The sequence below is a fragment of the Oreochromis aureus genome, linkage group 10 (genome assembly GCF_013358895.1).
Source record: "Oreochromis aureus strain Israel breed Guangdong linkage group 10, ZZ_aureus, whole genome shotgun sequence".
Taxonomy (NCBI): Eukaryota; Metazoa; Chordata; class Actinopteri; order Cichliformes; family Cichlidae; genus Oreochromis; species Oreochromis aureus.
The window spans coordinates 26,225,789-26,253,531 of NC_052951.1; the positions used below are offsets into that span (position 1 = coordinate 26,225,789).

A 27,743-nucleotide genomic window follows, 5' to 3' on the forward strand; every position below is an offset into this window, starting at 1 on the left:
GAGTGGGTGGAGAGATTGACTGCTGCAATTTGACAACCGGCTGTTCCTGCTTTGCCTCCAGTACAGAACAGTACAGAACAGTACAGTGCGGGGGGCTTTGGAGACGATGGGCTCCGGGGTGTTGTTGATGCTGCTTCGCTCCGCCTCTGGTGGACTGATTGGCTGAGCTGTCATGTCGTTCCCCCAGCTCTCTTCCCCACTGGCCAATGCGCACAAAGCCCTCTCTGCACCCTCAACGCAACTGTATTCAGAGATACGTGCCTTTGTGCTCTAGTACGACGCGACCCCAATGGCCTCGTAGCGACTGTGATATTCCGTGTTTGTATGAGAGCAGGGCAGCCCTGTTCGCACACACAGCTCGTCTCCAGATGCGTCTGGTCCTGGCGGGTATAGCGGCTGAGATGCTGAGCGGCGCAGCCAGCAGGGCTAGGCCGAGGCTCGGCACCTTCTTGCTGGCCCCCGCCACTAAAACAGTACCGCCGCTGGCAGGCACGGGGAGCCAGAGATTTCGGTCAACGTCCTCGATGCAGGGATATTCAGAGATGGCAAGAGAGCGGTCGAAGACTGTCACGTCGTTTTATAACCAGTCTGCAATAGATTCTTCTGCAGAAAAGGTAATAAATGTGACGGGTTCCCGGTGTTCTCTCCTGAAAAGGTCTCAGAACTCTTGGGTAACTAAGCTAGCTGTAGCTAGCTGTGGCTGGGTTGTGCTACGTTCACGGGCAGGTGGAAAAGCAGTGAAATGCTGCTACTTAGAAGAGCAGTGCTTTAGCCTTCAGAACTGATGTTTTCTCAGTTAGGAGCTTAAAAATGACTTCCTTCTAAAAGAGGAATAAAGCTGTCACCTACATTGCAGTTTCTGTAGTTGTAATAATAAAATAATTTGTAATTGTCCTTTAATATTTCGGAGATTCTTCTAGCAAAAGAAAAGAGCGTGCTTCGTTTAGTTATTTTTTGTTGTTGTTGTTTTAAGTCATATATTGTATTGAATTATAATGGTCTACTTAATAATAATAATTCAATAATAATGTAAAACTGCTGACATGCCCGGTACCGAAGACCTGAACGCAACGCCCGGGTAAATTTATCTGCAGCCTGCTGAGCTTCTAGACAAATTATAACGTCGGTTCTTTGCTGTCGCTGATGTTTACCGGACCAGACGAGGTGCCAATGCAAAACTGTAATATTAGCTACACTAGATATAAGAAGATTGCCCAATAACAGGAGACTTGATGGTGTAAAGTTTCAGCGATGGAGCTGAGCTGACGTTGACCCAGTTAATGAGAAGCAAGTGTAACAATCTGTTCTGCCAATCTCTAAAATACTTTGCCTTCAAGTGAAATAAAAGAAAGAAAACACAACTCATGAATGAGTACTGATTCTTTGGTTCATAATGGTCTCCATGTTAACTATTTTTATTATTGTTATTATTACCAATAAAATAGCATAGATGCTTTTCTTCCTCCTGGCTCATTTTTTTTGTCATATTCTTCAGTGTTTTTCACTTACTTCACTGGAGTGAATATAAGAAGTACTCTCACAGCAAAAAGAGGAAGGAATTGAAATACTGAAACAAAACATCACCCAACTACAACACTATCACTTTACGGAAGACAAATGTTATTGTTTTGTACAGTGATATTGATTCGATGGCTGAATGTTTGCATCAGTATACATAATGTAACACAACCAATCCAGCAGATTGTTGTTTCCAGTGGGTCCTACCCCCCCCCCAGTAGGACTCACTGGACCTACTGTAAAGATTAGGACTCCACTGACATTCCTTAGCATTTAGATCCTGGAGCAATGGGTAGTGTTTTTCCACTTGTACATTCTCCACTTGTGCATGCCGATTTTGCACTGGAGTGTCAGTGTCCTGTGGGGTAAACACAGCTAGAGCTTATAAAACGGATGCCTGTTTGACTTAGGTGTGCCTGTAAGGCTCTGTAGAGCCTACAGATCTGTAGACCATCACCAGGCATCCGGCTGTGCATTCTGAGTGTATTTACACAATGCTTTTTACTCGTGCACCTGCAAATTGCATCTTGGGGTGTGAATGAATGTTATTGACTGGACCTGCAATTTAAAGATGCATTATTTTAACTGTTACTACAGTTTTGTTTTTTATCATGCTGTACTATGTTTGATTTAATGAGGCTACTGCAGTGATTTAACAGGGAATCCAAACCATTAACCATTTCTTTAGTGTTCTTGTCTTTCTAGCTAGCTCAGATTGTGTTACTGGCATCTCGCTGTGGCACGCTCAGATCCATTTTGGAGCTGATGCCACGACTTGCTCCAGCTGGTGAGCAGAGGTGGAGTGCTATAAAGTACTGGAGCACCCATAACATTGCATGCATGCATGTGCACTGTTGTAGTGCACATGCCTGTGGTCGGTGGAGTTGTGGCTCCGTTGTAAGGTTTTATGTCATCTCAGCGATGACTGAGCACAGTATTAAATGTTAGACTTGCTTTACCACAGTGACTTACCTCCATCTTAGCCTCTATAACTATCACTGTCAGACACTGACTTTATCTGAGAGATATATATATCTTCCCTGTCTTTCTATCGATAATTTTTCTTTAAATCTTATTTGATTATATTCTAATCGATGTAGAGATGGGAAATAATTCAAACGTACTTTTACAAGAAAGTCTAACAACGATGTTTAGGTGATGTTGAAGCTGTAATGAGCTGAACATGGTTCTCTGTTGGCAGTGCGTTAGCAGACAGGATAGCTAATTGTGGGCTGTGTGTAGAGAAGAGCAAAGTTCTAACGTTTAACTGCATTTAAAACAATGAAGGGTGTCTGCTGCAGCCACTGTCTGTGATTTTCTTACTGTATGTTTTTTTTCTTTTCTCGTTTCTAACGAACTCTGGACTGAAGTCAGTATTGTTGCAATATTTGGCCTTTCAGCTTTTCTTTCTAATGCATATTGTTAAATTAAAGCAATTATCAGCACTGTGATTTAACAGTTTTCAGGCTTTGTTGGAGCAAATTGACTCAACAAAATCTACAGACCTAGTCAGTGATAACGGGTATCACGAAGCTGGTTATCAACTTTCTCTGCAGGCCGGTTTCTCTGCTTCAGGCTCTGTGTGTGCAGATATGAAGGGGGTGTTTCATGTGTTCTTTCTATTATCTACAGCACCAAAATGGACCAAATGAGAACATAATAATACAATAAACAAATGCATCATTGTTGCTGCAAGCATATCAAAAGAGCAGTGCTGTTTTGTACATCCATAGCCTGCCTTCGACATCAGTGCATGCTTTTGAAGGCCTGGCCTCATGAGAGGAATGAAAACACACAGTCATGCAGCAAGCATATAACAAGCTGAGTTTTAGATGTTTCGCTCCAAGCATTTTTGCAGTTTTTTCAAAGTGCCCAGAGCTTTTAGTCTAAGGAACCTTTCTTTCTCGACCAGGCAAATAAGTTCACCGACAAAAAAAGTTGCTAATGTTTTTACATGTGTGACTTTTTAAAAATGTAGTGATTAGATAAAGACGGCTGTCTTTTCTGCTTTCACAGCTCCAGGTCTCTGTGTCTGTGTCTATGTCTGTGTAGACTTAACCACCATCAAACAATCACAAAGTAATGCTTTAGTTTTCTGAGTTACTGCAGTTTGTAAGGCCAGATTATGGACTTTCTGAATATAAATTATATACCGCAGTGAAAATGTTTCGTTATGTTTTGCGAACACTCAGCTCTGCTCATCACCTGGACCACAGTGTACAGCTAAGACAAGTATGGAGTGTCCTTCAGTGTCCCAGCTAAAAATCTGCATGAACTGTCTGAAGGACTTTATCTGTCACAGGCTAAACAGTGTGTGTAATTTTATGTGCCACTTTCTCCCTAGGCCTCTGTTCGACTGACCTTAGCAACCCTGTTGTATTCTGGGAAGTCTGCCGATGGACACCACATCTTGGTAAATATTTCAGCCGTGCTGGGATTTCTGTAAAGTGTAACAATAATGAGACTTCTGAGACTCTTCATTGTTATTTCTGTATGTTTCTACGCTCACAGAGCAGTGCCAAGTACCTCCACAAGGAGCTGCCTGTACGAATCGCTCATCGCATCAAGGGTTTCCGTAGTTTGCCCTTCATTATTGGCTGCAACCCCACGATTCTGCAAGTGGTAAGCGCACAGCTCTCCAGACACACCCAGATACAGTTTACAGATTGCTGAGCTATACAGGAAGTGGGCCCTGTAACTGATTATATAAATAGAAAGTAACAATAAGGCCACTGCGCAGGAAAGTCTTGACTGAAAGCTCTCTTAAGATGCTCCCTGTCCACTCTGATGTGCCAAAGGGGAGGTATGGCTGTGCATTAAGAGGCAGAGCAGGTTAATGGTTCAATACCAAGCTGAGATACGACTGCAAGAACTGAAAGGAGGGGTTTTATTTATAAACATAATGGCGACATCAACAACCTGTAGACTCTTTATGGGATATCCATATCCCATAAAGATGGGTTATACCAGGAAAGTTGTACCATGCTGTTTTTTTTATTAAAATAAAGAGCATCAGTGGCACTGCTGACGCAGGAGCTGCAGCTTGTGATTTGAAAGCACATGTTTGTATTTGGGTTAGTGGTAACACTGTCCTGGGTACTATTAATGCTGAACAATAAATGCAGGTTTTGTTTTCTGCCACCCAGATGTTGTTTTTCAGGAAAAGCATTGCATATTTCTGCAACATATTGCACATTTGACATTTTAAGGTGGAAGTTCCCATATTTGGACAAAGTGATGGGGTTTTAAGTTATCATCTGATTTTTTTTTTTTTTTTTTTTTTTTAGGAAGCTTGGTTTGCAATATGCATCATAAACATGCATAAACACATAAGTGGTGCTTAGTAACGGACAAATACACAAAACTGAAGCACAGGCTGCCTGGATGGTCCTTATCAGAAAGCTAGTCTTATTATTTGTCATTAAAAATCCTTCAGAAGGCACCAACACTGCAAACACAGTTCAGTTATTTGAGTTAGCAGAGGTGAGTGCAGGCAGTAAGGTGTCAGCACACCTGTCAGTCTAAGCTGCCATGCCCTTAACGGTTAGCCTCAACAGTATCCAGATGTAGGAAGCAGAAAAAAGTCCCACAAAACATTATTTTATTTTCTGGATGCTTTCCGGGGCTGTTTAGTTGGTCATTTTAACACAGGAGTCTATGGAGATTGATCCACTTTCAGAAACAGCCTGATGTGGCCACTCGAGGAGTCTTTTGGCACTTAATTGTGGTTTGTTTTCCTGCAACTTAGTTTTCATGCTGTCGCAACTACTTTGGAGTGATTTGCTGGCACCAAATGTAAAATACTCTGAAACGATGCAATTTCTCAGATTTGGTATTGTTTACCATTGTACTATTTTTAAATCATAAATAGGGTTTAAATGACATTGAAAACACTCCCTGTTTTATATAAATTTCCAACAGTCTTACAAACTTTTTGCAGACAAGGTTGTTTTTGCCTCCAGTGATTAACTGTAATGACATCAGTGCCCCACCCTGTCGAGTAAATAATTTTGATACTGTTATTTGTTTCACACATGACTCAGGCCTGTCATATCAATAACTTATACTTAATACTATGCTGTCATTCTCTACTTTCCTAATTTTTCATGGGAAATGTTTCTTCCAGCAGAAACTGTCCACATCAGCAGGATTCTGATCTTGGAGGCACAGGGCTGTTTAGTTTTTCAGATGCTATTTCAGACAGACCTTTAAAGCTCCTTTATACAGATATCTCAAAAACTTAACCAGAAAAATACGCATGTGTCTGGATATAAATGACTCTCTGAAACCAAAAGAATTGTTGTTGTCATTGTTCCCGCTGAGCCTTTAATTCCCTGCAAGCACTTTATGAGTATTTCGCCGCCTCTGCATGTCTCGTTGCTGGTGAACTTTCACCTAGATTCCTTCCTTTTCTGGTATCACGGAACCGCTCTGTGTCGATTGCATAAAGCAAAAGCTCCTTTTCTGTGTCACTACTTGTGATGTTGGAGCGGCTGTACTTTCTCTGTTAGCTCTTTGATCAGAAATGAAATAATTGCTGGAACTGATTTTAACTCTCCAACTTATGCACATCAAGATGGTGAGATGGATTTTAATAAGCCAGTCTAGTCATTTATGCAGAAATCTGATTCAGAGAAGTTGCTCAACTCTGCCAGTAGCAGAAAACTCATCCCATTGATGCTTGGTGAAATTTCCCACATGTAAGCCTCACATGGACTTGTCAGTAACACAGTGAGGCCCAGTCAGGGGGGACAGTGCTTGTGGTGTGATGTTTTCTGGCTGAGTGAACAATCACAGAGAAATCGGTCTAACCGTAGCCCGCATCTCTCCTCTCCTTTTCTCACAGCATGAACTGTATATCAGAGCCTACCACATGCTCAGTGACTTTCCAGAGGTGAGTGCCCGACCCACTCAAACACGAACAGTAAACACACACGCGCACAAACACGGGTCACAAGTTCAAGAGTTTCATCTCTCAGGGAGTGGGTTTGCTCATGAGCAAAAACAGGAAGTGTGAACCTTTTTGCTGTCGAGACGTGTGATGAATCTGCCCGCAGCAGCTTCAGGATTGGCTCATCTGATGGGCAGTAAACAAGCCGTGACTCTGTTATTAAAACTAATGAAACATTAACGTATGCGTTGTTCGAGTCAATGAAAATCTGTTTCTCGCCAATCATTCTGTTTGGCATTGAAAGGTTGTAGAGGGAAGGTTAGTGGATAACGCTTCTCTGCTATCGAGTTTAGGATTTGTAGCTTTTCTGGTTGTCAGTTCCAAACTAACTGGCTGACTGTGGCATGCAGTAGCAAAGTGATCATTGTGTTCTGTTCTTTTTAAGTCTGGACAAAGCAGACGAGTACACCCAGTTCTCAGTGTGTTCGCACATGTGCGATTGGAGATTTCAAACTGGCTGAACATGTTGTCCTCTGTATTAATGTAAACACTTAAATCTGATAAGCGACCCTAACATTGTCAGGTTAAGAAAAATCAACAACACCTCTTTCAGTGCCTGTAAAGGTGTGTGCCTTCTTTATAAAATAGAGCGCTGAAACACTGCACTGTGCTTAGACTTTCAGACTCCTCTTGTTCTCTTGTATAAACACACTTCTAAAGAGATGAGGCAGACGCAAGGTTAGCTAAAAATAAAAGATCCCTAGATTTAAGAGGAAACTACAGAGACAAAGGATCAGATAATGTGACTCTGGGTTGGAGTCACCTATACTACAATAGCTCTCAGGGGAAATCATAATGTCTAAAAACATCTCTGTGCTACAGAGTCAGGTCACGCTCACCCGGCTATTATCTGTACGCCTGAACCTGCTTTGCTTTTACATTTGAATTCTCTCATTGTTGGCTTTAAAATGACAGTAGTCTACACAGAATTGCTCGACTGATTCTCAGTCACTGGTCCTGTGCATTCTTTATTTATTTCTCAATACACCATTTATGGATTTAAACAATCGTTAATGTGAAGCCTTAGTTGTGAAAGAAACGGACAATTTCATAAATGGAAGCAGCGTTTCTGTGAAAGAAAAAAAATCTCTGTGCAGTAGAAGTGTTGAGTATGAGGCCGTTGCTGCGCTGAAGCTGACTTATCAGAGCAGCAGGTAAACATGAAGCGTTGAGTCTTCATTCAAGCCAGAATAAATATAAAATCCAAAATAATTAAAAGGCTCTTTTTAGAGCAGGCTGTTTCTTTAAACGTCGGGTTTCTCGGGTTTAGTGTGAAGCATCTCTTTTGCAGATCAAGGATCAGGACGTGGAGGCTCGTTTCTGCAAACTAGTGCGGCAGCTGCTGGACGACCACAAAGATGTGGTCACTATGCTGGCACAGGGCTTCAGGGAGTGTCGCAGACACATCCAGGTACAGAGATGCTAAGACTGACCTGATTCACCATTTGCTGGAAATGACTCCTTACTAAAACAACTTACTCTCTGTCTGCATAGGTTAGGTTATTAATGTCAGTTTGCTTGTTATTCAGTGTAATTAAACACTATTTTATTATTTGGAAAGACTATTTAAGGCTTTCTCAGCCAACAATGATGCATTTTCTGACAAAAGCTGCTCATCTGCCTTTACCTCTTTACCCCTTAAAGCTTTTAGGGAGTCACCCTTGATGCTCTTTATGTCATATTTCAGGCCTGCTTACAGAACAAAATTTCTGGGTCTGCATTAGAAGTTAGTGAGGGCGGTCTTTGCATTGGCAGCTACACAGGAAAAACCTGGAAACTTTTCTAATGGTCATTAAATCACGTCTTTATGTCAGAACCTTTATGGGAGGTAGAGCTAAAATAAAAGATATGTTTGCTTTGTAACAATCTTGGCAGTTTAGACTGCCTCACGTTTGCTGTGATTCACCAAAAGCTGTTCGAGCCGATAAGTTAGTTTCAAGCGTTAAGTTTCAATTGCTTTTTTTATTTGCTGTGACAGGATGAGATGGTCATCCGCAACTTCCTGGATACAACGCTGTGCTCTCGTTTGGGAATCCGAATGCTGGCCACGCACCATCTTGCCCTTCATGAAGATAATGTACGTGCAACTGTTATTCAAAGGATTTGAAAACCTCTGAACGGTGTCGGTTACCCAGAGCAAATCATGTGGAAACTGTTAAGGGGAAAGGTGATAGTTGTCCAGCTTTTCTGCAAACTTGGGATTAATGTTAGGTTGGGACAACAGGATCCTGTCAAATAGAAGTTGCTGGTTTCATGGTGTTTACCTTCAGCTACAAGGAAGCATAAAATATGTCATGTTTGTTTTGGCAGCTGGCTATTTAAGTAAACGCTATTGTGTAATTAAACCAATAGTATTGATTAATCAGAGGGGATTTAGTTATTTTGTGAAATACTTTTTAGACTTGATTAAAAAGAATGTTTTGGTTTTTTTTGTTCATTTCAGCCTGATTTTGTTGGGATCATATGCAGACGTCTCTCACCCAAAAAGATCATCGAGAAGTGGGTGGATTTTGCCAGGTGAGTGTTTGGTACGGCTTAGTTTATCTCACCTTTCGGTGACTTTGTGCCTGTGCTGACCGAGGCAAACCAGAGTTCATCAGATAACCTTTCAGAAACGGCGTGTGGAGCTGTGAATGGGCTCTCATTCTTGTTTGTCTTTGCTAATCTAATCAAATGACCTTTTATAGACTTCTTTTAACCAAGTTCAATGGTAGTTTGCAAAGAAATAATCAGTGATGCAGCATGTTCTCTGTTGTTACTGTTTAACATTTGTATGAATGAAATTGGACTTCCACTTAATGAACTGTATGAACTGTAATTGTCATCCAGCAGCATGATTAGGTCCACTGCTTTGGTTTCTAATCCCATGCAGACAAAACTAACACCTTTCCCATAACTGTGAGGTTTACTTAGTGCTTTGTGCATGGTAACGCCCTACACTACGTGTGGCTCCTCCTCCTTTTTTTTAAGCAGGTAAAAAAGCCATTATTAATTTTTTTTAAAAGTGTCATGAAACAGTTTCATTTCACTTATAAGTGTGGAGGCAGGGAATTTGTATATATTTTTGACCTTGTGGTCTTCAACATTGTGAGAAATGTTCCTGGTGTTCGATAGACGTCTCTGCGAGCACCAGTACGGTAACTCGCCCAGGGTGAGGATCAACGGACACGTAGCAGCTCGCTTCCCGTTCATCCCTCTGCCTCTGGATTACATCCTGCCAGAGCTCCTCAAGAACGCCATGAGGTAAACTAACCACTGACTCACCCACAGAGATGTCCACTGACCTCATATCAGCTTCTGTTGAATAAAGTTATATTGAATGTTTTTGGCTGACAGTGAAAAATTGTCTGAATTAGTAAAATAATGGATTTTTGTATTTGTAAAATGTTGCGTCTCCATTATGAGCAATAATGTGATGGCAAAAAAGGATCATTGAGGGAGAGCAGTGAAGATTTCTGTCGGTGCTGTTTGTCTGGTGTGAGTGAGCCCTGCACGGGCTGGAGCTGGCTTAATGTTGGCACCAGTGTAGCTGTTGCTACTGGTTTCCAGGGCAACAGCACGAGAGAAGGGGTGCAATTTGGAAAATGACTGGCTCTTTTGATGTAGCTTTTAACGAGTGTAGAGAATGTTGTTGATTTCAGCTTGGACATAGAAGCAAAGTCCAAGTCGGTGTGCACACAGGTCCTTTTTTAATTTTTTAGAATCGGGGCTGTTGGACCAGCATTTAGAAAGATTATTGTGTGTCATGTACCTGGAAAATTGAGGGTTTCATGTGTCACAACAGTGGCCCTGGCACGATTTAATTTAGTATTATGCACAAGAAGAACAGGTTTGCAACAGAATCTTCACTGTTCAGTCAAAAGCCTGAAAAATTATGTATTTTAGGCTACGCATCTGCTTTTTAGCACACAAGTTAAATTTAAAAGTGGATTGCATCAGTTAATCAATTAAATGAGCTGAATATAAAACTTGCTCTTGCCTCCTCTGATTGACAGACTGTAGAAAAATAAAAGTTCTCTTAAAAAGATATTTTTTTGCATACTGGATTGTTATTAAATGGGAGTACAATTGTCACATCGATCTTCAATTTGTATCTTCAGGGCCACCATGGAGAGCCATCTGGACACCCCATACAATCTCCCCGATGTGGTTGTCACCATCGCTAATAACGACATAGATTTTGTCATCAGGTGAGTGCCAGAATTGTAATCCAGGTGTGTCCTGAGCCTCTGAACAGGTTTATCTGTCCAAGCATGATGACCAAATACCCAAACCAGCCCAGTTGGTTTCTTTTAATGTGTAGGACCAATAATTTGTACTTCCTTTGCAAATCTGTGCTCTCCTCACCGCTGCCGTTTTAGGAAGGGAGACTTCCTAAAATGGAAGATATCGTTACAAGTTTTTGTTGCTATTTCTTTCTAATTCAGGATCTCAGATCGCGGCGGCGGCATCCCTCACAATATCATAGACAAGGTGATGGACTACCACTTCAGCACAGCTGAGGAGAGTGCACAGGATCCTCGCATGAGCAACCTCTTCAACAACATCACCAACAGTGGGAATCAGTCTAACCCTATGCATGGGTAAGCTCATTACAGATGCACTTCTGTTTGTGTCAGAGATAAGAGAGGAGTATTGATTTTATCCAATCTCAATGCTTCCAGTAGGCTTCTTTATGAGCCAGTAAAAGCTCTGATGGCTGCCTGCAGTTTAATGTTTCACCTACAGTAAATCACTTTCAGCCCGGTGTGATTCTGTCGCTTCACTTAGTCACCTTAAACCTGTTGTGTGCGTGTGTGTCTGTGTTGTACAGGTTTGGCTTCGGCCTACCCACGTCTAGGGCCTACGCGGAGTACCTCGGTGGCTCTCTGTCCATTCAGTCTATGCAGGGCATTGGCACTGATGTTTATCTGCGTCTGCGCCATATTGATGGCAAAGGAGAGAGCTTCAGGGTGTAACGTTCCCCACGTCAGTAATCGATGTAGACACCAGCCAGGGAATCAGGCCGTGCAGGAGTGCAGAGGGTTTCCCACGACGAAGGCTGGTGAGGACGAGGTCTCGCAAGATAAAGAAAAAGTGAAAGAAAAGTGTTTTTCAGAAAGGTCCTAAATTCACTTACCCACTACTTGTTCTTTAGTTTGTCTTTTTGCCTTAGACTGATTATAAGCTATGTTACCTCTCAAGGTGATGATTTCTGTTGTTTTCCTTTTTTGTTTTTTTGTTTTTCTTTTGTACCCTGTGGCATGTTGTCTTGAAGTTTGAGGGGCGGGGCGGGTAATGAACTTTGAATGTGTAGGTTATCGGGACAAACTGTGCATGATAATTGATATTATTGATGACGATGATTATGAAAGAGAGAGGAAAGCAAGAAAGAAGAGCTTCAGTTTTAAAGAAGTTCATGATGAAGTTACCTATCTCATAGCCTCAAAGTAGAAATTTCGATGATTAATGTTTCAAGTGGAACTATTGAGACACTCCAGCAGCCCTGTCAAAATCTCCTCAAAGTTATCAATGCAGCTCATGTGTTAAATTACCAAATCCTCCCAGCGTGTCATTGACTAAGAAGGGGAAAAGTTGGTGGAAGCAGTATACATGCTTCACTTAAGCATCCTCATCTTAAAGCTCATGTGCTCTCCTCAAACACTGCTTTCTTCTTCTGCTGTACAGCTGTGGCTCTTAAAAACAGAAGAAACTGCCAAAAACACCAAATGCTCATTAACACATTTCTGTCTTCTGTTCTGATGAGCGTCTTTGTCGAGCAGCGTCTTTGCGGAGCGTTTGAACGGGGAAGTTGACCGAGATGTTCAGCTGCCTTACGCGTGACACTAGTCTTTTAACTGCATGCTGAGTTCTTTTTCTTTTCTTTGTGGTAGTTGCCTTTATTAGGTCACACAGACGCACACCAACGTTTCACTAGTTTTTGCATAATGAATAGGTTTCCCGTTGTAATGCTCAGCGCAGATCATAGCAGGTTTTAACATTGTAACAACTTTCAAAGTAACAATATACCAGAGAAGTATTGTCTGATATACGCTTCTTTTTTTCTGTGTTATTTGACTGTTTGCTCACAGTTTTTCTTTAAGAAGGTGTATATTGTCTTTTTAAAACAGGGCTTTGCAGAAGGTCACATTTAATTTCACAGCATCAGTAGACAAAGGAGTTTCTCCACCATTAGCCAAGTTTGCTGGTCTTCTGTTAGGTATAGATCACTGCTTGATTATGTCATTATTGTGAATGGCCAAACTTGTAAGTAGGATGCCCTCAAAGCATCCTACTGAATCCTGTCCTGTCTCCTTCTATTCAGGAATTCCATCTGTCTGTAGAGTTCAGTGAAGTATATACACACTTTATGTGTGTGTGTAGTCAGTGTGATTGTCAGTTTGGTGGGTAAAAAAGTAGAACCAGTACCTCACAGGTGGGTTCAAAGCTTCCGGCTTCCTCCCACAGTCTAAAGGCGTACATGTTAGGGTGATTGGTGACACAAAATTGTCTGTCTCTCTGTGTTTGCCCTGCGATAGGCTGGGGCTCCAGAAAATGGATGCATAGATAGACCGATGAAAAACAGAATGTGTCTGAGAAAATAATGAGATAATCAAGTTGTGATCTCAATATTTGTACAAGAAAATCACAGCAGCATCTGTACGGACACTGTTGGGAGTAGAGAAAAAAAATCGAGCAGAGTCAGAAGGTGTTGAAAAAGTTGCGATATATGAGTCAACACAAACACTCCTTGCAGTTTGTTGAACATTCCCCAGTGGGTCCCAGCTCCAACAGATCAATCAGAATGCTACACCTCTTCTGTTTGATCTTTGGGCTTGTTATTGCATTAGCTTTTTTTTTTTTTTTTTTTTTCCATTTGAAAGGGCATTAGAAATCTTAGGATGTTATCTGCGAGATGGAACATCTATAAAATTTGTAAATCCGTCAGGTTTTTTTTTTTGTTGTTGGTTTTTTTTTTTCAGATTTGAGTGACTCGGTCTTTATCATTAGCCTGGAGTTGTGCGACATATTATTCTACACCTGAATGCATATTACTTTTATAAACTATGAACTGGTTAGAAACAAAATGACAAGGATCTTTAAAAAGTTGAGTAACGGTTTCACCGAATATCACAGAAAGCTTCATTTCTTCTTTCCCTGAGTTTACATACGAATGAGTTGAAATGCCATTTTGAACCTGTGAGACATTGTGAACATATTCTTTTGCTTTCAGAATCTATTTAATTTGGTAAAGGCTCGTATTTATTTTGACATTTTGTGAAGCAAAAACAGCCCCCTATGATTAACCGTTTAAAGGTCAGAGAGGGTATACTGTCTGTACCTGTGTTCTTCATGAAGCCTTCTATATGAATTCATGTTTTATTATAGATTTGACGGTCTTGAAGTTCTTGTATATACTTTAGCGTATACATGTTAAGGCGAGGGGGCGTAAACAATCATAGCTTCAAAAAAATGCAGGTGAACACTTGAGGTTTGTGTCTCTTTTTGGAAATATTACCGTAAAGAGCATTTTGAGGATTCCTCCTTTTAAAAAAAAAAAAAAAAAAGTGCTGAGAGTGGTTTTGCACATTTTGAATTTCACTGCCAGGCTGTAGCTTTTCATAAACATAAAATGTGCACTGTATGCCCCCTTTAGGCCACAAAAGAGAAGAGCAGACTGAAAAATACTGTTCATGGAGAGAATATCAAGTGATTTTTTTTTTTTTTTTTTTCAAGGAAGAAGAGGACATGGTACATACGAGTTAATTTAATTGTCTAGAATTCAGATTAATTTTGCATTTTAAAATGAGGATCTGCAAACAGTTCATTTAGAAAATGATCTCCAGTACAAAACCAAAATATTCAAGTCATGTTACTGAGAAAGTGTGCTTTTTTTCTCTGATTGAAATTAGTTTCTCCCACATTTTCTGTAGATATTAAATTTCACTTTGTTGGAACTTTGAGAGTGAGCTTGATTTTTACTCCTTTTTACAAATGGTCTTACCTTACCGTGTTAGGTAGGGTGAGAAGCTTGGCATGGAGACGCCACTTCTTTGCATTTAAAGGTGCCGTTTTAAGGGGTCCTAGGTGATGTTTTTAGGACATGTCATATTCAGGCAATACTGGAGAGATTGTATCCTTTGGCTGGCTTGGGAACACATGGGTTCACCCTGGAAGAGCTGGAGGAGGTGACTGAGGAGAGGGTCTACTGCCCCCACAACCCGGGCCTGGACAAGTTGCACAGAATGAATAGATGGGTGTTTTGTTTTTCGTTTATTTTATTATAGCTGACACAACTAATGCAAGTATGTGACTGTTTAAAGCCACCACCAGTGCTCCTTTAATTGATCAATGCTAAATCACAAACTATAGGTGAGTCAGTATTCCCTGTGTATAAATGGTTAGAGAGTGGAGTCCTAAAGAATTTTTTTTTTTTTTTTTTTTTTTGTTAGCTAGACCTTTGCAACATATAAGTCAAGGCAGAATACACAAAGTCTCAAAGGTAACATATTTATATGCACGGAATTATGTATACATGTATAGGGTTTATAGGCCTATATTTAGCCCTAGAATGATAACCAAGTAAAGCATGTCACACAACATTCTTGTGTACTAGCCGAATATGTGAATTGTTAACATACCTTTGTGTGCTTAGTCTGAAAGCACTCAGACAGAGTCACTGTGGGTTTTGGTTTCTTTCTGCCACATTGCTGGTACCGCATTGGGGTACAGAGTACAGTACAAAGACCAGAGAAGAATTCAAACTCTTAAGAGTGAAAAGAATAGTAAAGAATTTAAAACATCAATAATAAGAGTGCAAATTAGACATGGGGATTGTTTTTTTTTTTTTATAGCTAAGTATTGACCTCACAGGAGCTAAAATGACCCCAACCTGACAAATGAAAACTGAACTGGCACATATGGATTTAAAATTTGTGCTATAAACAGGTTATGTATAAACGTGGTAAGTAAAATCTTAAAATCAAGTCTAAACTGCAAACTCAAAATGGTTATTTGAGATGCTCTTCAGTATACCTTAGTCAAACCAATCACTGCAACCCAGGTATACGGAAGAGGAATGGAAAAGTGCAAAAAAGAACTTGGTGTGTGTGTGTGTGCGTGTGTGTGTGTGTGTGTGTGTGAGAGAGAGAGAGAGAGAGAGAGAGATTGATTCTGCAGATAAGTGCTTGGTAGTGACGTGTATGAAGTGTCTGGCGTCATTCCAGTCACTGTGTTGAGGAGTCTGACGTCTTGGGGGAAGAAACTGTTCCGCAGTCTGGCAGTGAGGGCCCGGATGCTCCGGTACCTCTTTACAGAAGGGAGCGGGATGAAGAGTGTGTTTGAGGGGTGTCGGGGGTCCTCCACAAAGCTGGTGGCTTTGCAGATGGAGCGGGTGCTATGAGTGTCCGTGATGGAGGGAAGAGAGGCTCCAATGATCTTCTCAGCTGCTCTCACTATCCGTTGTAGGGTATTGCAATCGGATATGGTGCAGTTACGATACCAGACAGTGATGCAGCTGCTTAGGACGCTCTCGATAGTCCCTCTGTAGAACGTGGTGAGCATGGATGGAGGGAGATGGGCTTTTCTCATCTTCCGCAGGAAGTAGAGACGCTGTTGGGCCTTCTTAGTTACGGAGCTGGTGTTGAAGAGGAGAGGTTCTCCGGCAGGTGGACACCAAGGAATTTGGTGCTCTTGACGACCTCCACCGAGGATCCACCGATGTTAAGTGGACAGTGATCTCTCTGTGCTCTCCTAAAGTCAACAATCATCTCCTTTTGTTTTGTCCACGTTTAGAGACATGTTGTTGACTCTACACCCCAGTCCGTTAGCTGTTGCACCTCCTCTGTATGCTGACTTGTCGTTCTTGCTGAGACCCACCACAGTCGTGTCATCGGCGAACATGATGTGGTTTGAACTGTGCATTGCTGCACAGTCGTGAACAGCAGTGGGCAGTGAGGGGCTCAGTGTGGTGATGTTGGAGATGCTCCAGACTGTCTGAGGCCTCTCCTTCAGAAAGTCCAGGATCCAGTTGCAGAGGGAGGTGTTCAGGCCCAACAGGCTCAGTTTTCCAATCAAGTGCTGAGGAATGATTGTGTTGAATGCTGAACTGAAGCCTTTGAACAGCATTCATACATATGTGTTCATATTGTCCAGGTGGGTGAGGGCGAGATGTAGGGTGGTGGCGATGGCATCTGTCAGGTGGTGATGGAAACCTGAGGCTACTGTTTACAATGGCTTGCAAAACTTGGCAGCAGAAGATTGGCAAAACGTTTCCTCAAGGTGCTTGAAACAGCATAGTGAGTGTATGTTTATATGTTGTCTGTGGAGCAGTAAAAGAAAACACCTGATGACACTGTGATTTTTCCTAGTGGAAAAAGAGATGTAAACAGAAAATAAAAAATGACCTAAAAATTGAACTCTGTGGCACACCACAGGTAATATGTACTGCAAACTTTGAATGATTGCCTTACCTGAAGGTCCTTTCTGAAAGGATGTTCTAAAACTAAGCATATATAGAGTCCTTGATGACAACCCATGTTTCAAGCTCTTTGTATGAGAATGGATCTCTTTTTACTGAATCTCAGTTTCTCTCTTTGCTCTAAATGTTGGACCGAATTCTAAAATGACACAAAAATGTTTTAAGTTTCTCTTTTTGATGTCTGTTTTTAAATGAAAGCCAGCGTCCTTCAGTAGTCTTTGCGCAGTCGGCTTAATGGTTCTCTGAATCCTGGACAGAGTTCTGTTTCTCTTACAAGACTTGAGTCTGTCAAAGGCTAAGTGCTTCAAAATATGCACGATGTCCTCCACTGCTGAGCAGAGGCATGTTCGCTGCTTCATAGCGAGCGTTGCACTAATCTTAGATATGGCCCAAACTTCACTTGGTGACACTCATCTAAACAAAATTTCAAGCAGAATTTACATTTCAGGAGTACAAGAACTCCTGTTTGCTCACCATATTCATCATCACTGTTTAGCATTTTTATCAAACAGTTAAGAGTGATGATTTATCTCAGTGCCTCTCTGGCCTTAAATTCGGCTGATCGTTCTAGCCGTGCAAGCCATGCAAAATGCTAAAAAAGTGCACTATCATATTGATATTGCATGTTGGAGATCTTTTACTTTTTGCTGTCTCGTGCTGTTCAGGATGTCTCTTTGGCTTGCTAATCAGTCACATTCAATCACACTTATTTCGTAATAAGTGCAGGAAACACTTCCACAGCGTTGAAGACGTTCTCACGGTGTTCTCAAGAAATGTTCAAAGAACATCTGAAGGACGTTTATCACTAAAATAAAGTTCCTTACAAAGGTTTGTCTAAGACATTATGTTTTCGACAGCAGTAGTCTCAAGATGTTTTTACTATTAGCATGTAGCACTGTAGGAATGCTTCACAAAACAACACAGTGTGACCTGTTACCTCAATAACACCACCTCACATTACAAGTTTTTTTTTTTTGAAGAACGTTTAGACATTTCAGGCCTCAGTCTCATCCTGAGAAGATTATCAGAATGCAACATTAAGAATGTGTTTTCACTTTTATCGTGTCACATTGTGGCAATGTTTTATATGAGAACATGTTATGACCTGCCGTTCAAAAACATTCTCTGAAATATTCCAGTTGGAACTTTTTGTCCTAGTTAAAAGTTGTAGGTTCACAAAGACGACATTATTTGAAAAGATAAGCACTCTTATTTGATTAAAAGAGATTATAGAATGGCCTTTTATGGAACATTGTTACAAGATACAAGGTAATATTGGAAAAACATTTTCAGTGCACATTTGTGAAAATGTTTTCAGGATGTTTTTTGATGGAATGCTTTTTCAAGTGTAGCTGTTTCACTTGGCTCTCATTCGTGTTTGATATTTCCAGTTTCACATAGTGGTCCCAGTGTGAAGGTTCTACATTCTAACCTCCTCTCCAGGCTTCCTCTCCGGTCCAAACACGTGCATGTTAAATTAACTGGCGATTCTAAATAGGTGTGAATGATCACCCTGTTACAGTTTAGCCCACTTCAAACCCTAATTCAGCTGGGATATGATACAGCACCTTAAACAAATCAATTTTAAAAATCTGACACTAAAGATGTTTAAAGAACAAAAAAGGACCTATCTGGTACAAAATAAACATTTGTTAAATTATTAAATTATTACTAATTTAGTATATAGTAATATTCATAGACAGTATGAGTAGTATATCTTACTTTAAGTATTTCACTTTAGTTAGTGTTAAATATTTAGTATTGTTGCATATAATAAATTCTATTTTATTTACAGAGTGCCTGTAGTAACGTAAACGCCCATAAAATAATTGCTAATAATCAGTATGGGGGGGCAGTATGTGTGTATGTTATCCAATCATATTTATGTGAGTTGCTTTGTAAAGGCTAAAATGCAAATATTTTTCAATACAAAGATAATTAATTTTAAAGTACAAATGACAATCTAAAAAATGGTAATAGAAGTTGGGGCAGGAGCAACAAGACTGAAAAAGTTTGATTTTATTTATCTTTTTCTCAAGTACCATTTCCTCCCGTGGCCATTAGTCAAGCCACACGAGGTCAGTTCATTTCATTAGACAGAGTGAAGATAAATCATTATTTTTCACAGTGCCTAAAAATGGACGTGGACATAAAAGACACAGAGAACTTTTTATTTTTATTTTTGGTAGCCTTCAGGGTGTTAATTACATCTTACAGCACAGGTCTCCATGTCCTCTGCAGTATCCATTAAAGAAGCAACAAACACAACACAATGGAGGACATTCTTTGATAAGAAACCGATACTTACTTACTGTACAATTAAACTACAAGTGCACTTTTTTTCTGTTCTGAAAAGAAAGAAATGAGACATAACTGAGCAACACTTTGGTCAGTCATCATATTTGGAATGTTGTTTTGAACATTTTTCTTTTTTCAAACATCGTCATTCACCGTGCGGATTTCCGTTCATGGAACCCGCACTTAACTGAAAACTTTAAAAAAAACTGTAAACTGTAAACACCATATATCATGCTCGTTACATGCACTTTGTGACTGTTCATACGTGACTCTTCCTCCAAACATTTGGGACGACACCCAACTCACATTTTAGCTTCACCACATTTCCAACAAAAGATGTGCTTGTGTTATGACCTTTAGCAAAACAGCGTTTCATAAAAGGCAATAATTCTGTAAGGCAGAACTATATTTGGACAGTAACACATTCATATTTAAGCAATTTGTGCATCATCAGTATATACAGAATAGACACGTTTGACATCTTTTACACAGGATCCAAGGTCTTAGCAGACAGTAAAAGCTATTTGAGTAAAAAGGAAAAAAAAAAGGTTTGAGGCATTAGTGAGATTTTGGCTGTAAAAACACTAGAATGCAGCTTTTGTTTAAGACATACCAACAATAGATACTTAGTTTAACAATTCCCCTCCAGTCAGAACAGAGACACCGCACAGCTGCTTGCAGTTTGCTGTATAGCCCACTGGAGGGGCACGTTGAAGGTGAGCAATAAGGCCACCACATAATGCATGAGGTCTGGGGTTCAGTAGCATTTCATCAAACCTAAATCAAGTATTGACTTTGTTATACAAATCCAAATCTTTGAGTCTCTCACAGAATCCATCTGACAATAACACACAACTCGCGTTTTGTTGGCAGTTACACTTTGCCTTTCATTATAGAGTTAAGCATGTAGGTGCAAAAAGCTGCATCTTTCTGTATCAGGATGGCTGTGGCTCAGAAGGTAGAGCAGGTTCTCTAATGATTAGAAAGTTGGTGGTTTGATTCCCAGCTCCTCCAGACTGTGTCTAAGTAGCACTGGGTAAGAAATAGCTTCCAGTGCATACATGTTACTCAGAAAGTGCTTTGTGGGTGAATGTGGCTTGTATGGGTGTTCAGATATAAGTGCTGTACAAATATTAAACCTTAACTTGGTACAACTAATTAAAAAAAAAGTAAACTGACCAATTCCATGATTGACATCAAAGACCTTCTAGAAATCCCCCTCTAAAGTAGAATATTTCCACTCTGGGCTGTGACTCAGTCCCCTTTCAGACACACACTCTTTAACTTGAATCTGATGGCACCTAAACGTGTCATTTTCAAGTGAAGTAGAACCTTGGTCAATCTGATAACCGCGTCACAGGATTACGAGCATCTCTTGCATCTTTGTGATTAGCTCGGCTTATTAGACTAATATCACGTACACAATGACTAATATAATGACCCCTGTGTGGCATCTGTGTGGGAGGGATGGTACAGATGCATAAAGAAACATGTTTTCAGTAACAACAGTAGGAAAAGCTGAACATTTAAAAGTATTGTTACACTTTGCATGACAAATACTGCACGCTATGGCTCTCTCTGTTACAGTTATGCCTAAATAAAGCTGAGCATAGAGACCAGTTTTCAGAGAACACAATCAAACAAAAGCGACATTACATTATGGCAAATTACTTAAGGCAACATGATAAACAAAGCTTAATCAAAACAATTTTTTGAGAATTATTGGTTACTTTTATGCCATTAAGTGAGGACTAAGAGATTCCAAAAAGAGTCATTCTCAGACTGAACAAACATTGCAACAATGGAATCATCACCAGCTCCCAACCCTAACAAGAAAACAGAGATATAGCAAGAATGGCACACAGAACTTAATAGCCCTTTTTTTCTGTAAACCTTTTAACTTGACCTTTCGTCAGCACAGATTAAAGATTGAAAGCACAGAAAAAAATCACTGCACAAATCCTACAATACAAGTTCACCATAAGAATAAATTAGCAGTCTGGGACACATTGGTTGTCGGCGCTGCAACACTTTAAAGCTCACTGCTGACATGTCCAAGGTATTAAAAGTGACCAGAATACATTTTAGAAAAGGGAGAGAGGGTTTGATAAATATATGAGACAAAGTGAAGTCATTAAAGCTGCCGTCATGTCTTCAGACATTCTGGAGTCCTCTCTCATGGCCGTCCAGCTGCACCTTAATCTTGTGCAGTTCTTCGATCTCCTGGTGGTGGCGCTCCGTCTTGTGGCGAACCAGAGAGCGATAGAAGTGAATGGTGAACACCACAAAAATCACCCCCACCGGGACCATGATGATGGTGGAGGCCAGCGCAGCCTGCCAGCCGGGGTTCGGCTGCGAGGGAGTGGTGGTTTCCAGAGGGGTGGCCAATGTGGTAGTCGGCTTTTTGATCTTGCCAGATTCTACAGGCAAGAACTTGATCCAGCAGAGGAGCACCACTTCTGCTAAAAACAACAGGATCCCCAAGGCCGTGGAGAAGCCCCAGGCCAGCTCGATGTAGTAGTGCATGCGTTCGTGAGGCGACTCACTGACGGAGTTGAGGTTGTGGATGTTGCTGACAGCTTCCACGTTGGGAAGAATGCAGGTGCTGATCAGCAGAGCGAAGAGGTGCACTGCCACCAGGATGGTGGTGCACACACTGAAGGCAATGAGAAGCAGACGAGGGTAACTGAAATGAACTTCCAGCTGCACCTCAACCATGGCCACCTGAGACATTTAAACAGAGACATGAATATCCAAATTACTCTACATCCATGAGTACATCAAAGCACACCAAGACAATGCAAACTATACTATGCCAAAAATTTCAGGCATTTTCTAACCCTTCTGTATGAGGTCCCCTTAACTGTGTTCAGAAGTATTTAAGTCACTAAGAAAGAGCAGTTTTTTGGCAAGTCCAAGCCTTCAGAAACTTTCTGGAATGTTAACGCTCAAGTCAGATAACAATCACCATGCTTCCAGGGCTGAAAAATAAAGCCAACAAACTGCAGTTCCTCAAATGGAGGCTTGAGTTGGCTTCAGCATGAATAAATGTCCAACTCCAATGATCAGGGGTGTCAAGCATAAGGCAAGAAGGCCAAAGTCGGCCCAGCAAAGACTCGGTGGCACTGGATGTATGTATATATATATATATATATAAAAAAAAAAAAAACCAAAAAAAAAAAAAACACCCAGCACGCCCCTGCGGGCGGTTTATCCTTCAAGCTCGGGTCCTCTACCAGAGGCCTGGGAGCTTGAGGGTCCTGCGCAGTATCTTAGCTGTTCCCAGGACTGCGCTCTTCTGGACAGAGATCTCTGATGTTGTTCCCGGGATCTGCTGGAGCCACTCGCCTAGCTTGGAAGTCACCGCACCTAGTGCTCCGATTACCACGGGGACCACCGTCACCTTCACCCTCCACATCCTCTCGAGCTCTTCTCTGAGCCCTTGGTATTTCTCCAGCTTCTCGTGTTCCTTCTTCCTGATGTTGCTGTCATTCGAACCGCTACATCGATCACTACAGCCGTCTTCTTCTGTTTGTCTACCACCACTATGTCCGGTTGGTTAGCCACCACCATTTTGTCCGTCTGCATCTGGAAGTCCCACAGGATCTTAGCTCGGTCATTCTCCATCACCCTTGGGGCATCTCCCATTTTGACCTCGGGACTTCCAGGTTATACTCGGCACAGATGTTCCTGTACACTATGCCGGCCACTTGGTTATGGCGCTCCATGTATGCCTTGCCTGCTAGCATCTTGCACCCTGCTGTTATGTGCTGGATTGTCTCTGGGGCATCTTTACACAGCCTGCACCTGGGGTCTTGCCTGGTGTGATAGACCCCAGCCTCTATGGATCTTGTACTCAGAGCTTGTTCTTGTGCTGCCATGATTAGTGCCTCTGTGCTGTCTTTCAGTCCAGCTTTGTCCAGCCACTGGTAGGATTTCTGGATATCAGCCACCTCCTCTATCTGCCGGTGGTACATACCGTGCAGGGGCCTGTCCTTCCATGATGGTTCCTCGCCTTCCTCCTCTTTCTTGGGTTTCTGCTGCCTGAGGTATTCACTGAGCATGCTGTCAGTTGGGGCCATCTTCGTGATGTATTCGTGGAGGTTTCTTGTCTCATCCTGGACTGTGGTGCTGACACTCACCAGTCCCCAGCCCCCTTCCTTCCGCTTAGCATACAGCCTCAGGGTGCTGGACTTGGGGTGAAACCCTCCATGCATGCATGCATGTATGTATATATATATATATATATATATATATATATATATATATATATGTATGTATATATATATATATATATATATATATATATATATATATATATATATATATATATATATATATATATGTATATATATGTATATATATATATATATATATATATATATATATATATATATATATATATATATATATATTTATTTATTTATTTATTTATTTATTTATTTTTATATTTCTATACACTCACACGCACAGGAAATGATGCGGTTTATAAAATTTCAGTTTCTGGGTCAGTGTCAGATTCTGTTTCGAAGGCAATGTGTTTTGCTCTGACTGCCTTACTCTCCATAGCAACAGAGGCTGTGGCTTATCTTGTGAGAAGCCACAATAGCAAACATTGCCAGAACAGCTCCAAATGCTTCTTCTTGATGAGCAAAAGAATTAATTTACTATGGAGATAACAAAACAGCAACTAAGTTAACTATATAATAGGGCTGCCACAAACGATTATTTTGATAGTCGACTAGTCACCGATTATTTTTGCGATTAGTCGACTAATCAGATCATGCATCGATTGGACGTAAAACTTACAGCTTGAAAATATGTTAAACGTTTATTTTGTGACCCAGAAAGAATAATAAGAGTAATATTAAAAGTAACTAGCTGCCGCCATTGTTGACAACTGCGCTGGGCCGCACTATGAATTCTGGGACACAGCTTCTTCTTCTTCGGGGTTTAACGGCAGCTGGCATCCTTTACATGCACTGCTGCCATCTTCTGTTTCAGTCCGTTATTACACTTTTAAATCCTACTACTTATTCCTGCGTCTTTTGTGATCTTACAAAGCTTCAAACGACGCGTCGACTATTAAATCAGTCGTCGACGATTTTGATAGTCGACGTAATCGTGACTAGTCGACTAATCGTGGCAGCTCTACTATATAACCGTTACTTTGTGGGAAAATTGCTGTCCAAATTTGATCACAACAGAACACAAGATGTGGTTCTCTGTTAAAAACTTAATTCATCGACTTTAACGATATATTTATATTGTCAGAAAAACCACTCATCCCATTAAGAACGCAAACTGACAGGACAAACATGACATTTAAAACCATTTCCTTCCTGCAGGTTAGTGGGTAATTTTCAGATTAGACTAAACTGACTAACCATTGCAAAGCCAGACAACAGTGCAGAGGTCCTGCTGGAGGCCTTCAGCTTGGCACGGCTCAGATAGAGTTTCCTCCACGACAGTGCTTGCACCGAGTGGTGGTTGGAGCTGACCAACTCCAGGTAACTACGTCGCACCCAGTCCCTGTAGTCCATCCCGCTGTTGTCTGGGGCGTGCTCTGCGACCCCCGGGGCTGGAGAACCCATAGGCACATTCAGCTCACTGCTCATGGCACCTGGAGGATATGAAGCAGAGACAGGATCACATCAATGACCTGGTGTCTCAGATCCCATTAGAGATTAGGTTAGAGATACGAGATTAATACAGGCGGCATGTTTAAACAATAATAACATAAAAGGCTTTTTTTTTTTAAATTTAAATCTCCTGCAAGAGCCCTTTGACATGTACCACTTTTATGCAAAAAAATGAAGCCACTTCAGCGTGATTCTTAGCTCTAAATATAGTCACAGCTCTTAACTGCTATTCTATCACATTACCATGAACTTTATTTTAAAAGCACTTCCTCAAATTAATCACCAAATTATGATTGATTGAGAAGCAGGAGACAGTGTTAACCTTGTGAACAGCGTACTGTGGGACATTTAAAAAAAGAACAACAGTTTTTTTTAAGTGACTCATTTTGAAAACAGAAAACTTCCCTTGTGGTCACAGGAGATACGCATCAGATACAAAAATTTACATTTGGTGATGCTGTGGACAATTGTAGCTCATAAATAATCAATCTGTGACATTCATATTTTTAACCCAGGGAGCAATACCACACAATACTGCAGCATTTATAGCCAAGATGGTTTACCAGCTCCTGCCCATATCTAGGTCTGTTTACATATTAAAAAAAAAAAAAAAGGTACATCATGGGTCCTTCAGTTTATTAACTGTGATGTTATCATACTAATCCAATAAAGTTTATATATAAATAAATACTTGGTTGTGAATGTTTACATAAGAATGTAATCTTTGCTGTGTTTTCTCCTGACTATCAATCACAGGAGCTCACTATCCAAATACTCCCACAACTCTGTGTGTGTGTGTGTGTGTGTGTGTGTATATATATGTGTGAGAGAGGGGGGAGGGAGGGCTGTCTCAACAATGTTTTGCACCAACAACCTACTGGCAAAGAGCCAGGGGAGCTAAAGGGAGGGAACAGGAAATCACTATTGTGGAAAAAAAGACAGAGTTAACGCATGAATACAAACAGCCATGCCATAACTAAAAACACAGGAAAAAAAGCAAAGACTTAAGCACATATCCACTGGCATATTCTAAAGTGATGCACTCAACAACAATATTCAACAAACTGCACAGCAGCAGTACGTCTATGTCTCTTCACAATGTGCAAGCACAGGCTGTGCAAACACAAACCATTGAATTTTACAGCGTGCACTTTAATGCGCCAGTACTTATGATAGTTAGATATATAGATAGTGGTGCGCACTATCTCTCCCTCTCTCTATACATATATACACAGACAAGTGCAAGACGGTGGCCCCATGATTTTGCAGGGGTAACACGTTTCAGCAGATGGGTGCACCTTTACGTCTCTATGTATATTTAGAACTCTGGTAAGTTGGCAGGATCCGTTTACAGAGTTTCGCTAACAGAAAGCTAAAATACCGCTGTTATTTCAGTCAGCGTTAAACAGTCAAAAGCCGGAAGACATAATGCTAATACCTATGCAAAAAATCTGGTGCGCAATTTAGCCTGAGTCCATCTTCACCTGATATGAGCACCATAACAAAATTCAGAAAACGCAGGTCTCTACCAGCTAGCTTATTTAGCTAGCCATTCTCAGCAAGTTCGCCTGTTCCTTAACTTTCCGTCTTACCTATCCGCCAAAGTGCCTTTGAATTACGGATGCAAACTCCGAGACAGTCCTCTCCACGTTGCCACACGACAAATGAACGCTCTCCGGTCCGCTCCGGGTGTTTTGGTCAAACAACTTCCGCTCTTGGCTTGTAGTTAATCAATAAAAGTACCCCCGTTTCACTCCTGCATCTGAACCAGGTCCTCCTACGGCACTGCTCTCCTCCATACCCCGACAACCTGCGTGACAGTTGCGCTTCAATTCCAAGTAAGTTCACCTGCCGCCTGGTTTCCTGGTTCGGATGGTGCGGTCCCAGCAGAGTGCAGAACGGAAGCTGAGTAAAACTAAACTCCTTAAAATAAAAAGCTTCCGCTTGGGCGTGTAACTTTCAAAATAAAAGCAGGTTGGAGCCTCCCGCGTGTCTCCTATAACGCAAGGAAGACTGTTCAAAAAGCCCCTTTCATTGTTAATGCATAAAATAATTCCACATAAAACACTACAAAAAATTGAATAAAGTTTAACAGTGAATCCTGTTCCCAGTAACACTGCAGTTACAATAGTTGTCTAGACTGGGTTTAGAGAAATAATGACTTGCACCATGTTTTGTTTCTAGACCCAGCAATGCTTTATGTCACAATCTCTAAAGTAGGCCTCTCACTGGGTTAATAAGATACATAAATTAAATAATATTATTATACCTCTTAAAGTATGTAATAAGACCCGTAATGTTAATTTTAGTTCAAACTCAAAAGTGCAACTAACTGTAACTGGTGGGTAAGATCATCCAGGGCTATTTTGGAGGTAATATCTTCTGTAAAGCTGACAGAGTGGTTATATCCCTCACACCACTGGCACTAGCAAAATGTCAGTATGTGGAAGTGCATTTACTGCTGTCAAAACGTTTTTTTTAGATGCATCTATTTAAAGATTTTTCATCCAGGAGCCAGGCTCATGCTTGCCACTCATGTCAGTTTCAAACTGCAACATTACTGTTTTTCCTGTGGCTGAAATATTGTATTCTATATTATGAGAAATCTTGCCTTATGCACACAACTACTTACGTGCAGATCTTTTTTTGGTTGTTTTTGAAATTATATTTTAAGAGCAACTCTTGACAAATTGTCTGTTTAATTTGCATACATGCTTTTGTTGTTGAATACCTATGTAGTTGCTGAAAGTAGTTGGTCATGCCTTTGCACCTGCTGTGAGAACTGCAAAACTCTTTACAAACAGAACAGTCACTGCTGTTTGTAAAGAGCAGTGTGTGTGCTGAAGTGGTCCCAAATATAATCAGGGAAACACTG

At 40.9% G+C, this 27,743-nt stretch overlaps 2 protein-coding genes across 2 annotated transcripts; one reads left to right on the forward strand and one right to left on the reverse strand.

Moving 5' to 3' along the window:
* The first annotated feature begins 95 nt into the window (after window positions 1–95).
* On the forward strand, window positions 96–14,406 carry bckdk (branched chain ketoacid dehydrogenase kinase). Its single transcript, XM_031747602.2, has 11 exons — window positions 96–614; window positions 3,863–3,931; window positions 4,030–4,140; window positions 6,365–6,412; window positions 7,761–7,880; window positions 8,448–8,546; window positions 8,913–8,986; window positions 9,584–9,712; window positions 10,570–10,659; window positions 10,897–11,052; window positions 11,283–14,406. Exons 1-11 carry the CDS (start codon window positions 207–209, stop codon window positions 11,425–11,427), a joined length of 1,449 nt encoding a protein of 482 aa, XP_031603462.2. The 5' UTR covers window positions 96–206; the 3' UTR covers window positions 11,428–14,406.
* A 4,679-nt stretch (window positions 14,407–19,085) lies between these two features.
* Window positions 19,086–26,775, reverse strand: orai2 (ORAI calcium release-activated calcium modulator 2). Its single transcript, XM_031747605.2, has 3 exons — window positions 26,461–26,775; window positions 24,614–24,849; window positions 19,086–21,950 (listed from the first exon to the last, which is right to left on the reverse strand). Exons 2-3 carry the CDS (start codon window positions 24,842–24,844, stop codon window positions 21,381–21,383), a joined length of 801 nt encoding a protein of 266 aa, XP_031603465.1. The 5' UTR covers window positions 24,845–24,849; window positions 26,461–26,775; the 3' UTR covers window positions 19,086–21,380.
* Between the last annotated feature and the right edge of the window lie 968 nt (window positions 26,776–27,743).